Raw genomic sequence first — 14,291 nt, forward strand, 5'->3', positions numbered from 1 at the left:
TAGGATGTCTTGTCTCCAGGCCTGGGTCTCAATCCACTGAGCCACTCAGCTGCCCCATAAATCATTCCATTGAACATTATGTCTTGTTACTGACTTGGGATTTTTGGAACTGTTATTTGAATTTGGACATACCATGCCTACTAATTGTTGAAATTAAAATGTACTAAATTTGTCAGATCTTGATTTTGCTTAAAATACCAGACTTTACCATTGGGTATTGATAGTATCTTATTCGGTGTTGATTTCGTTCTTTTTTGACCCATGTCTTAATTTAAAGTAGAAAATGGTGGAATAAAATATTTTCTCTTGGTATCTAAAGAGCCTTTATTTACAGTCATGGAAACCAATGTGTGAAAGTATGTCTGATCTATTTAAAAAATTTGTTTATATCACGGAAGTTACTTGGTTTCTGCCTTCCAATTTGAATTTGAAGATTTCTCTTAAATTTCCTTAAATTTTCAACATTTTGGTTTTAATATATTCAGGAAAGAGGTACTGTATTTTACTAAATGTCAATTCAAAATTGGAATCAAAAGAGAAGACAAAATAGCTTGCTGGTTTGAATTTATGAGCCTCTGAGCTTTTTGTTAGACTTAGTTCCTTTAAACAATACTTTTTACTGCTCAGAAACCCATAAGAGGGGGTGCAGCTAGATGGCCCATTGGATTGAGAGCCAGGATTTGGGGGAAGAAGGGGATAACAAGGTACATGACGAATGAAAAGAGATGAAAGATCCTAGATTCAAATCTAGCCCCAGATACTTTCCACCTATGTGACCCTGGGCAAGTCCCTCAATCCTCATTGCCTAGCCCTTACTGATCTTCTGCCTTTGAATTGATATATAGTATTGATTTCAAGACAGAAGTTAGGAGTTTTAAAAAAAAACCTACACGATGTCAACATATTCTTCTTCCAGGCTGGGTAGGCCTTCTGTAACCTAGACCTCTCAGGTTAGCCTTCTTTGCTTATACCTAGAATACCAACCTTTTACTCATTCAGGCTGTTCTTTTCACTGTTCCACAAACATGCCATGTGTTTATCTCTCTTTTGTGAGAAATTCTTCATTTCCCCTTTCCACTAAATGTCTATAATATATGTTTCATTTAATTTCACAATTGATTTTACAGAATTAGTTTGTTCATGTACTTTTTGTCTTTTAAACCTACCGGAGAGCAGAGTCTCTCTTTGGGTGCTTCAGAATGCTGGAACACACTGTAATTTTTTCCCTAACCATTGCAGAATGATTTGGACAGGGAGATAGTAAGAAGGGAATAAGTTTTTATTAAGCCCCTACTTAAGTGCTGGGCACTTTGCTAAGTGCTTTATAATCTCTCATTTCATCTTCAGCAAGAGCCCCGACAAAAAGGTACTATTGCCCCCATTTTACAGTTTTGAAAACTGAGGCCAACAAATGTCAATTGACTTGCCCAAGGGTCACACACCTTATACATATATGAGGCTAATTTGAACTCATATCTTCATGACTTTGAGCCCAGTGCTTGGTGCCACTTAGTTGCCACTTATACTTACATCAGGTATCCTAGAAGTAACTTAAGAGAACTGTTAAAACAAAGCCATATTATTATAAAGGGAAATAAATGTAAGCCTATAGCTTTTTTTCCCCAATTTTACCACTGAAATGCCATGTAGCAAAGTCATTCTTTAATTATTTAATGCCTTAAATCCTTCACCTTTATGGTAAGGAAAGTGACATTGACTTCCCTTTTATCTCCTCAAGCATTTTGAAAAATAATAAAATAATCACCTTATACTTAAAAAATATTAGGTGATCTTTATTCTTTTCATGGATGCCCTCAGGGGGAAAATCACAAAATCTGATTATTGATATCTGTTCAAATTATATCATTCATTTTTCAAATGATTGTTTTCTCTTCAAAAAATTCATACATACACACACACACTCATGTCAGTAAAAATGTCAGAGAAGGGGGGCCGGGCCGCTGGCTAGCTCAGTGGATTGAAAGCCGGTCCTAGAGACGGGAAGTCCTAGGTTCAAATCTGGCCTCAGACACTTCCCAGCTGTGCGACCCTGGGCAAGTCACTTGACCCCCATTGCCTAGCCCTTACCACTCTTCTGCCTTGGAGCCAATAACCAGTATTGACTCCAAGATGGAAGGTAAGGGTTTAAAAAAAATGTCAGATAAGGAATAGTTACATGTAAAACCAGTTTACCAGTTGCCAAAAGGAAATGCACACTATCCATATGTGTAGTCTTGTCAAAATAATTGCCATGAAATTTTAATTGTTCTATGACTTTTAATCTTTTATCAGATTTTGTTTGTGATTGTAGTTTATATTGTTTTCATTCTATTATTCAACTTATGTTTCTATGTGCCTTCTGCAATAATCTTCCAATTGAGTGATAAAGATTAATTTGTTCTCTAATCATTGGACATAGAAACTGTTTCTAATTTTCAAGAAATAAAGCTATTATGCCTATTTTGATACAGATCTTGTTAAGATATAATCCTAGTAGTTTCCATGTTTCTGCCTTAAAGTGTGTGTGAATCTTCATTGGGTGTTTGTAATAATTTGTTTTTCTCTTTGGGTTTTTTTTTTTTCCTTAGTGTTTCTCCGCCTGGTGGTGACTTCTCTGACCCTGTTACATCTGCCACTCTTGGTATTGTTCAGGTATGTTCTTTGGTATTAGAGTTGGAATTTTCTTTGAGCTATTAATTTTAAAGATGTAAATCAAATTAAGTTATAAAGTCTGAACATTAGTGAATAACAAATTTTGTTCTAACTACATTTCCGAAGCATTCTTTATATTGACTAGCACTAATATTCTGAATTAATCTTGGGCATATGAGATGCATAATAGAATCTATATTTGAACCAATGTATGGCCTATTTTTTCCCTTATTCTTTGGGTCTACTATGAATGGCAGAAAAAAGCTAGGAAGGAACATTACTCTTTTCACATAAAATATGTTGTAAAATTTGTATCTGCTGCTTAAAGGCCTTTATGTCAGCATTTTCTGTATGTATACAAAATGTTTACAAGGATTCATCATGGGGAATTGACTACTCTTATCAAATGGGACTTTATTATTGTTTGGACTATGTTGAATGTTTTCAGAGAGCCAAGTGATGATGTTATAGAAATATGGCTTTACTATACAATTTACAGTTCACAACACAACCATTAATGTAGGATGGGGTCTAGTTATATGAATGAATTGGTTTTTATGTCTTTTTAAAAAAGAGAACTCTTCAACATGGTTTGTTCTTTTGGACAGGTGTTCTGGGGCTTAGATAAGAAATTAGCTCAGCGTAAGCACTTCCCTTCAGTAAACTGGCTGATCAGCTATAGCAAGTATACACGCGCCTTGGATGAGTACTATGACAAGCACTTTGCTGAATTTGTTCCTCTGAGGACCAAGGCCAAGGAGATCCTGCAGGAAGAAGAGGATTTGGCAGAAATTGTACAGCTCGTGGGGAAGGTTCGTTATTAACATCTACATTTTAGGAAATGGGTGAGAGTTTAGTATTGTTATTAAGAAAGGTGGGACTTTATATATATCATCTCATTCATCATTTACTTGCTACAAATTTCCACATGCCAGTTCACTTATTAATTTAGTATATAATTATTGAATGCATCACTCTTTAAGATAGTAGTATGACTTAACATGTGAAACAGATTTGAATAGCCCATATTTTTTACGGTCTAGGAATTAATATCATGCTGAACTGAGTCATGATTTCAGGCTTTCTGTAAATATCACCTTTCTTGAGAGCAAGGGCAGACACGAAGCTGGAAATTGAACTTTGTTGGAGAAAGAGAAATCTATTTTCTGATAGGGTTATTTGAGGGATTTGCTTTGCAAGTCTTCTATTTTGTGTATGGAAATGCTTGTTTTATTTAGAATTTTTTTGTTTTTTGTGGGGTTTTTTTTGTTTTTGTTTTTTTTTTTTAATTTTAGTTCAGAATAAAAATAAACCAAAACTTTTCTTGATAAATTTTTATTGAAAGAATGAAGAACAAAGTTGATTAAGAAAACTCAAGTGGGTAAACTGCCATAACTACGTAGAAGCTGCAACTAACAGTTTTCAGGAATGTTCTTTGGAATAATCAATTAAGAGAAGTACTATATTTATTAACTTTCTGTAGGCTAATAAGGATCAGCTTTTACAATTAAAGAAATAATGCTATATATGAAAATACTTCAAAAAAAGAAAAAATACTGAATTCCCTTTCACTAAAGACCGTTTTCTTCCTGATACTACCCATGTTCATAATGAATCAGCATTCTTTTTTTTTTCTATCTAGTTGGAGACGACTATTGTTATTTTCAGACAGCCATAATTTAGAACTCTTGGATATTTCTAAGATAGATAAAAAATTTCAGGTCCAAATATTATTTACTTAATAAATAAGTATGCCAAGATGCAAGAAACATAAAGCAGCCCTGGAGGGTCTTTTAAATGCAATCTCAATGCCTTTATTGAGTTCCTAACTACATGTATTGTAAAAATCCAACTGAAATGATATCTTTGTTTACTATTGTCTGTCCGAAAATTTAAAATGTTGTGGGCCTGCTATTTTTTAGGCTTCTTTAGCAGAAGGGGATAAAATTACTCTGGAGGTAGCAAAACTTCTCAAAGATGATTTCCTGCAGCAAAATGGATATTCGTCTTATGACAGGTAAGCCATGATGATTTCTTTAGTGTTTTTTTTTGTTTTTTTAGTGTAAATTTAGTTCTGTGAGATACTTTTCTTCAGTCAATGAGTGATCAGTGGTACTGTGTCTAACAGGAAAGCATGCGGGAGGGGAGGGGCCATACATAAGTATGTGACCCATGAATGTTGGCATAGGTGGGTGATATGAACACTTCATGCTAACTAGTGTAGTGTTCTCCCTCCACCAGCATAGATAACCCAAAGATGTGACCTTCCTTTCCTATGTATTTTATAGGAGTCAGGTTGAGTGGTTTGGGTTTTTTTTTTTTAACTCTTACCTTCTGTTTTAGAATCAATACTAAGTTTTGTTTTCAAAGCAGCAGAACAGTAAGGACTAGGCAGTTGAGGTTAGATGACTTGGCTAGAGTCACAAAGCTAGGAAGTGTCTGAGGCCAGATTCAGACCTGGGATTGCCTGGCTCTCAATCCACTGAGCCCACTGAGCTATACCTATTTATCTTGTTAAAGGGCTGGGCTGCTGCTTTGTTATTCATTAAGCCTTGTCCAGCTAACTCACAGGAGTCCTTACCACTCATTTATTATCTTTTGAGTTACTTAAACTGCAGAGCACAAGAACAAGCCCCCAGAGAGTAATTAAATGTTTGCAAGTGCTATTCTCTCTCCTCCTATCTGACTCTAGCTGTGAAAAATAAATATCTGCAAATGTGGTGCTACTATGCAATAGAAAAGACAAGGAAATTGATTCATCTGAGTTTCTTGCCATAACAAAACCTTGGTCAAAAGGCCCTTCTTTTTCCTCCTTCATCTCATCTCCCAACACCTTGATTTTTAAAAATATACAATGTTTACTATTCTGGAGACTTAAATGATGAAAGTTGTGATGCCATTTGAATTAAGTTTCATATTAAACTAAATTTAAGCCCAGCGTCTTTGGAGTCAGGTCTCTTAATCATCTTATTCCATTTACCCTAGGTTCTGCCCATTCTACAAGACTGTAGGCATACTCTCTAACATGATCGCTTTTTATGATTTGGCACGAAGAGCTATTGAAACGACTGCCCAGAGTGATAATAAAATCACTTGGGCTATTATCCGAGAAAATATGGGGGAAATTCTCTACAGACTTACCTCCATGAAATTCAAGGTACACTATATGGCATTCTGGAGAATTTTCCCAATATTCTTTACTAAGAAATTTCTTTTTTGTTGTTGACTGTTGCATTATAATTAACTTGCATTTTTGAATGATAGTGGCTTGCTGGTATCAACTGTTTATTAAGTGCCTGCTGTGAAAATAAGGGTTATAAATAATGTGTGAAAATAAGGGTTATAAAATAATGTATAGTAGATGTATGAGAGATGTAAAATGCTGTGTGGGTATGTCTTACTTATTCCATTAGACTGTAACCTCCTAGAGGACAAGTATTATCCTGTATTTTATTTTTGTGTTCTACTTAGTGACTTACTCAGAGTGGGTGATCAGCAAATACCGATTTCTTGGGTGGTAGGGAGGGAGACATGAGGCTGGAGAGCTGCCCCGGCCTGGATGGGTTTGGGAAAGAGCAGGGAATAGAGATCGTGTTTTTTTGGAGAGGTGATATTGAAATTGAAGTTTAAGGGATGAATTATTGTCCACTCATTAAACAGATAAATAAGCAAGTAGAAGAACTATAGGAGGATGCTCTTTGGTCAGAACACAGAGTATATAAAGGAAAGTAGTGTGAAATAAATCTAGAAAGGAAGATTGGTATCAGATTGTGGGGAACCTTGAGTGCTAAGATAGGGAATTTAAACTTTAGTATGTGAAACTGCATCCTTTTTTTTTTTTAACTTAAAATAATCCTTTTTTAATTCATATGTTTCTAGATTGTATTGGAGACAGTCTATTTTACAGCCTCAGTGATGAATTATACTATCTTTAAATTTATTATTACTTTTTTGATGGATACAGATTAGCATTCTATTTGCTACATCCATTATTATCAGTACTTTGCAGTATTGTTGAGAATAAGAATCATTGCATGTATATAGTCAGAAACCAAGACAAAAATAAGGTATTTTTCTGTCTCTTTGGTCAAAACCAACATCTTTTGTGTCTTTCTCACAACCTACTGAAAAGCAACAAGGATGATAATTTTATGACTTACTGACTTAATTCAAAGTTTTATTAAATTACTTACAACTTTTCCAAAGTTGTTTAAATTCATGTATCTTGATTTCAGGACCCAGTGAAAGAGGGTGAGGCCAAAATCAAGAGTGAATATGCTCAACTTTTTGAAGATATGCAGAATGCATTCCGAAGTCTGGAAGATTAGAACTGTGATTACCTTCCTCTCCTTCAGCCAGCTCATGTCTTCTTTTCTCTTAAATTCCACATTTCTTTCCCTTTGCTTCCTCACTGTGTATTGAGACCAGGACATTTGTGTGGGTGTGGGTGTGTGTGTGTTGTGTGTGTGATCACTTGTTTTCCTGTTCATATTTGGTAGGTCTTTACATAAAGTGAACATTCCGTGGTTTCAGTGTTTGATGGGTCTCCCTGATTCTTTGTCTGAAGTGTTGACTATATGGTGAATGTGACCATCTCTGGTACAAAGTGGGAATGACTACACTAACATTACTTGAATAGAGAATGACTTTCCCCCTTTCTCCTAGTTTTCCTTTTCCCCGGGTTACAGACAGGAGTAATACGGGTACCTTTTTAAAGTAGTTGTTTTGGCATGGAAGGCCTTGCCCTTGTATCTTTGACAGGGACTCAGTATGTGAAATGACTCACCATTCTCTGTGGTAAGGGTGTTTGCAGCTTAGCATTTTGCTAGCTGCCTGCTATGCAGGAAATTAGTGGTTTCTTTTTTTAGGAATGAGATTGATTAACATTGTTCCAATTATGGTTGCTTCTACTAATAAAAATCAGGAATATTTGTAAAAAAGTGTGGAGAATTTATACTATTTCTCCAGTTGTGCCTAAAGTAGGGTAAGTGCATTGAATGGCAGTCTTGGGACTCAGCAAAATATTTGAATCAGTACTGAAAAGGGTGAGGGGAGCCAGATTGCCAGCTTCATGTTAGCATCATACCTTGAAACACACTGTGTTTCCAAAGGTAAAAATGTTATATTGAGGATTATTGTGCTGAACTGCTGGTGGATTTTTTTTTAAGTGCTTCAAATGATCGATAGGGATAACATGCCACTCTTGTTCCCTTTCTTTCCTTGACAACCATTTTAGAGACCTAGGTAGGCTCTTCCAAGTTATGTAGAGTGTGTACAAGTAATGAGATGCAGGGAGAATGGTGGCTTACTAACTACTTGGGGACCATTAAGGAAAAGTTTGATTATAAAAATGTGCTCCAGCCCCAAGAATCATGTTCTTTGAAATGATTGCCTGTCTGCCACATTGTATGCTTCTTTTGGGCGGGGAGGGGGCAGCTGGGTGGCTCAGTGGATTGAGAGCCAGGCCTAGAGATGGGAGGTCCTGGGTTCAAAAGTTAAAAATCAAAAAAAAAAAAAAAACTTAAACTTCCTGTTCACTAGTTTGTGGGGGGGAAAAAAAAACAACTTATTCCAAGAGCATTTCCCTTCTTGTGATTGGAGATTGCTGGCTCTGGTTTTTCCCATTACTGGCACAAGAGATTTCCCCAGATTGTCTGTTTGTAGCCATAGCAACATGATCAAAGGTTCCCTTTCATTTTGTAGGGCTGATTGGGATAGTAGATTCTTGTGTTTGATGCTAATCCCTGAAGGTGTTGGTGACGGTGGCCTTTACATCCTACTCCACTGAGAAACTAGGAGTCATCTGAAAAAGATCATTTCATCCTGTCTCTTAGTGTACATTTTAAAATGTGCTCATACATAAGGAAAAAAGACTCCAGAGCAACTCTCCCATCACTTGCCAGAAGTTCTGGCACCAATGTTTCAAAATTAATTGATGTTAGAGGGAAAGGGGGAGGAGTTCTGGAAGTGAGAACCTATCTCAGAAAGATGTAATAGCCCAGATAAAGAAACCTTTTTTATACCATGATAGATTGTTTGATTTTCAGACGGTATTCTTTTGTCGGCCTACAAAGGAGGAGTAGTGCAGTCAGTTGAAGTTATACTTGCAGTTTTGTTTATCCATTACAATACATGTTCTCGTGGTGGCCTGCCACTCAAGAAGGTGTTCTTCCCATGAATCTTTTTTGAAACCGTTTCAGCAAACTACCAGATAAGAGAAATGATTCATTGGATTGTTGTTGAGCTGGAGACCTCATGGTGTCACTTAATCAGTTTGCTTCCAATGCGACCTTCTACCCATTGGCCCCAAGACCAACAAATTCAAAGGGATTTTCCACATATCAAAAATTCTTCTGTATTCTACCACAAACCAACAGGCAAACTGAGATTGTGCCAGTAATAAATGGTCTGATGAAGAGTAACCAAGATTTTATTGTTATCTGAATTTCCAGTGTGTGCATCTCCTTTTCAGAATGTTGATGTGTGAGTGTGAGAAGTTTGTAGAGAAACCATGCTCCTTCACTGTTGGTGCCCCTTCACTATTGTACCATGTGTTGTAGAATTTCAGATTAGGGGACTATCTTCTTTCTTTTCATAGGGGTGTGGTACACTTAAAACAATCTTAAAAAAAAAAAAGTAATGCAGTTCTATATTTATTGTGCTATACCTGGCCCAAATGGAGCCAGTTCAACCAGTTTAATTTGTGTTTTTTCCAGTGTTAAACTCACATTGTGCCCGTTAAAAAATTTCCTCCCCATCTCAGGAATGAGTTAGAGGCAAAAATATCGCTTTTTTCTCCTTGAGATTTCATTACCTTTATGTTACAACTTGTGTAAAATTGTTCATCTATGAGAGAATAAAAAGTGGATTTAAAGTAATCCTGAGTTTTCCTCTTTTTATGACCAGATTTATTAAAATACTACTATACGAAGTATATTTACAATTTGTAGCCAATTTCTATTGATACTTTTGGGAATACTTTACAGGTGAACTCTTGTTGTCGGGAAATGAGAACACAGCTTGTGACTTATAGTTAAATATTTGAACAGTGATCCCCAGAGTCCCAAAATGACTCTGCCTTCTCCCCCTCCAAAAAAAAATTCTATTCTTTTGGTTTTGAAGAAGTGTCACCTAGAGCACAGTGATGGTAATCCTTTTAGAGACTGGGTATCCAAACTATGTGCAAAGGAGGAGGGGAGCAGCCCTGCCCCACATATCTCTGGCTTTCTAGTAAGGAAAGCCCCCCACCACTATTTGCTGTACCCAACATTTTGGCCTAACAGGCCATCTTACAGATGGTCTGCTCTAGCACCCTCATTTTACAAATTCTACACATACAGAAGTCCTAGAATGGGAGGCAGCTAGGTGGCTCAGTGGATTGAGAGTCAATCCTAGAGACTGGAGGTCCTGGGTTCAAATTTGACCTCAGACACTTCCCTGCTGTGTGACCCTGGGCAAGTCACTTAACCCCCATTGCCTAGCCCTTACCATTCTTCTGCCTTGGAGCCAATAAACAGTATTGGAAGGTAAGGGCTAGGCATATGGTTTAAAAAAACAATGTCCTAAAATGTTTTGTTTTTGTCCGAGGCTTCAGAGTTAGAAATAGAAATTATATCTAGGTAAATGTAGGCAGCCAAGTAGCACTGTGGACAGAAGGCTACCTCTAGAGTCAGAGAGTAGTTCAAATGCTGTTTCAGATGCTTAATAGCTTTGACTCTGGGAAAGTCACTTAATCTCTCTTATCTGCCCCAGTTTCCTCATCTATTAAATGAAGATAATATCGCCTGCCAGAGTTATGAGGAAAAAATTTTCAAATCACTCAGCAAGCCTTAAAGTGCTTTAGTTATTTACATTCTTAATTCCAAGCCCAAAGGTTCTTCCATTCACTTTCCTTTTTTTTTTTAGATAACAAGAAAATTCTCTATTTGATAAAAATTCCCTATTTGATAAATGAATAAATATAAACAGGCAATTTCCAAAGGAAATTCACACCATGAAAAGCTTTTGGGGAGGGGGAGAGCATTCTTCAGCTTACTAAATATTAGAGAAATTCAAATTCATATCTATTTTTTTTTTTTGTTACAAAAATCATATTCTATTCCTCCCTCCCCTTCCCCACCCTCCCATAGCCGATGCACAATTCCACTGGGTGTTACATGTGACCTTGATCAGAACCTATTTCCATGTTGTTGGTTTGCATTAGGATGTTCATTTAAGGTCTACATCCCCAGCCATATTCCCCTTGACCCATGCAATCAAGCAATTTTCTGAGAAATTGAAATTAAAACAATCCGATTGAAAATACTGACCAAAAAATGACAAATTTTGGAGGGGCTGTGAGAAAACTGGCACACTACCCATGTTGGTGAAGCTGTGAATTGATCCTGCAATTCTAAACAATGTCCCAAAAATTATTCTGCATGCCATTTGTCCCAGGGAGACCACTGCTACCCTATATCTGAGAGCTTAAAGGAGGAGAAAGAGGTCCCATATGTACAACATAAAGAACTAGAAAGTGGCTTTATAATTGCTGTAAGTAATGACAAAAAGTTTCAAAGAAGCCTGAGAAGACTGTGTGTGATGAACTGCTATGGGGAAAGAGCACAACTGGGAGAACAGTTTCTCTAACAGCAGGAATCATTGTTGAAAGACGTAAGAACTATTCAAAATGATGACCAACTGTGATTACAGATGACTTTATGAAGAATAAATATCCTAAATCTCCATCTCCAGAAAGAGGGGTGATACAGGGCAGCTAGATAGCACACTGGATAGGGTGCCAGGCCCAGAAGCAGAGGATCCGGGTTCAAATGTGAATGGAGCTAGGGAGTTAGATGGATCTGTGGATTGAGAGCCAGGCTTAGAGATGGGAGGTCCTGGGTTCAAATCTAGCTACAGACATTGCCTAGATGGGCAAGTCACTTAACTCCCATTGCCTAATATCACTCTTCTGCCTTGGAATTGATATTTAGTATTGATTCTAAGAGAAGGAATTTGGGGGGGGGGTCTTAAAAGATGATATGGTCAAAGTCCATTAGACATGTTTTCAGACATAGTTAATGGAAATGTTTTTGCTCAATCGTACATTTCTGTTGCAAAGATTTTGTTTTTCTTGGGGAAGGAGAGATGGGACAGAAAATAAAATGTATGTTGAAAAAGTATAAATTTAGATTTTAAGAAAAGTAATATTAAAGAAATTTTTGGGAAACTAGCTTTCCTTATACTAGCTAAGAAAGCCCTGGTGTCAATTAAAATCATTCCTTCTGAAAAAGGTTAGAGTTAAGCAAGAAACTGCCAAGAATTTGAGATCAAATTACGGTTAAGATGCGTTTTTCATTGCAAACATTCCCTGGCCTGATAAATTTTAAAGATACAGAATTTAATCATTGTGGATACCTTATCCAATAGTGGATCGCAACTTCACTGTGTGACTTGGAAGTTTTCTTCAAGAGCTACTATGGCTAAAAATTTAATTAAAATAATCCAATAGTGAGGTATCTTCCACCTTTTAACACTGACATAAAAACCTATTTAAAAAATTAACTATGCAAGCATAGGATCTTTGTTTTGCTTTAGGTCTTTAATTTTAAAGGTAGTCTTTTTTAGTGTAAGGAGGAATGATAATTCCTTTACTTTGGGACTTATCCTGGTATCCAGTTATTGCAAAGATGGTTTTTAAAAATGGAATTAATCCTTTAACTGTTGGAACATGCAAAATCATAGACACAGAGATCCCATCTTTATGACAAAGAAAGGACACAGAAGAATGTGCCCTTGTAAGCACCATTTTGACCCTACATTTTTTTTTGTCACTAACCTGCCATATTTCCTAATATATATTGCTATGAATTTGACATTACTTCCTCCAACCAGGCTTGTGAGTGGCAAGACCCCATTTTAAAAACCCCATTCTTGGTTTTTAAAAAAACTGTAGGGGACAGCTGGGTAGCTCAGTGGATTGAGAGCCAGGCCTAGAGACGGGAGATCCTAGGTTCAAATCTGGCCTCAGACACTTCCCAGCTGTGTGACCCTGGGCAAGTCACTTGACACCCATAGCCTAGCCCTTACTGCTCTTCTGCCTTGGAGCCAATACCCAGTATTGACTCCAAAATGTAAGGTAAGGGTTTAAAAAAAAAAGAATGGAGCAGCTAGGTAGCACAGTGAATAGAGGACCTGGGTTCAAATGTGGCCTCAGAGACTTCTTAGCTGTGTGTGACCCTTATGGAGAAGAGATAAATTATAAGAAAATGCATGCAAAGGACAAAAGCTGGAGATGGGTTATCTATCAGTCAAATGAAGATTCCATTTGGAATGTGACCGGGAAAAGCAGTTTGGAGCCAAGCCAACGGTGACTGGTTTGGAAGATCTTTGGGCTTTCTTACTGAAGTGAAGGAAGAAGCTGGGTTTGTCTCTGGGACTTGGGATAATCAAGTTAGAGGTGACCTGGCTGATTTGAAGGCAGAAGGACAACAGTCCATATAACACTCTCTGGCTCTGTTTCATGCTAGTGACTGAATTGCCATTTCTCTCAATACCCTCCAACCTAACACTCATTGTAGATAATAGGGAAAACCCTATCCCTCTTACCTTGTTCTCCATCTTTCCTGTTTTCCCCAATAAACCCTTACTTGAGATAAAGAAGAGAAAAAAAGAGTATTTCTTCTAATGCATCATAGCTCACCCTGAGTGACTTAGAAGAAGGCTGGTGCCCTTCCATTGGGGAATGGCTGAACAAACTGTGGTATCTGTTGGTGATGGAATACTATTGTGCTCAAAGGAATAATAAACTGGAGGAATTCCATGGGGACTGGAACAACCTCCAGGAAGTGATTCAGAGTGAGAGGAGCAGAACCAGGAAAACATTGTACACAGAGACTGATACACTGTGGCACAGTCAATGTAATGGATATCTCTACTAGCAGCAATGCAATGATCCAAGACAATTCTGAGGGACTTATGAGAAAGAACTGTGGGAAAAGAAACAAAAGGAAGACATTTCCTTGATCACATGGGTCGATGGGGATATAATTGGGGATGTAGACTAAATGATCACTCTAGTGCAAATATTAATAATATGGAAATGGATCTCAATCAATGATACTTGTAAAACCCAATTAAATTGTGCATTGGTTATGGGAGGAGGGGAGGGGAATGAAAGAACATGAATCATTTAACCATGGAAAAACATTCTAAATTGATTAAACAAAAAAATTCAAAACAAATTCCACCTCTGACACTCCCCATGTCACCTTGGGCAGTGTGACTCCCATCCCCAGGCCTCAGTTTCCTTATCTATAAAACATGATTGGACTGGATAGCTTTTGGGGTTCCTTCTCACTCTAGGTCTATAAACCTGTGAAATCCATGATTTAAAAAATCATGAAACCTCAGTCCATTAAGGCTACATTTCAGTGTTGAAGTAGTAATTTTTTAAATGGTGGATGCTGTTTTAAAGCTTGTTGCATATGTTTATTTTCTTAAAAGTTCTTGTCTATTTTCTCTGAAGATGACAATGTTAGCCTACTCAGCAAATACAACTGAATTTTTATTTTCTTTAATGAAGATTCTTTGCACTGACCACATTCATAGACGCTCACCCCACACATTTCCCCCATATCTAAAATATGTGAATGAGATGA

General features: G+C 37.1%; 1 protein-coding gene across 3 annotated transcripts in view; it reads left to right on the top strand.

Annotated features, from left to right (window-relative positions):
* The window catches only part of ATP6V1A (ATPase H+ transporting V1 subunit A), a 53,013-nt gene extending 43,483 nt beyond the window's left edge, over positions 1-9,530 (top strand). For all 3 annotated transcript variants that reach the window (XM_001362844.4, XM_056793486.1, XM_007493702.3), the window contains exons 11-15: positions 2,589-2,652; positions 3,261-3,464; positions 4,575-4,669; positions 5,638-5,809; positions 6,888-9,530. In XM_001362844.4, coding sequence (XP_001362881.1) covers positions 2,589-2,652; positions 3,261-3,464; positions 4,575-4,669; positions 5,638-5,809; positions 6,888-6,980 — 628 coding nt within the window. In that variant the 3' untranslated portion in view covers positions 6,981-9,530. The remainder of the gene's footprint in view (positions 1-2,588; positions 2,653-3,260; positions 3,465-4,574; positions 4,670-5,637; positions 5,810-6,887) is intronic.
* Positions 9,531-14,291: the final 4,761 nt, after the last annotated feature.

The sequence above is a fragment of the Monodelphis domestica genome, chromosome 4 (genome assembly GCF_027887165.1).
Source record: "Monodelphis domestica isolate mMonDom1 chromosome 4, mMonDom1.pri, whole genome shotgun sequence".
Classification (NCBI taxonomy): Eukaryota; Metazoa; Chordata; class Mammalia; order Didelphimorphia; family Didelphidae; genus Monodelphis; species Monodelphis domestica.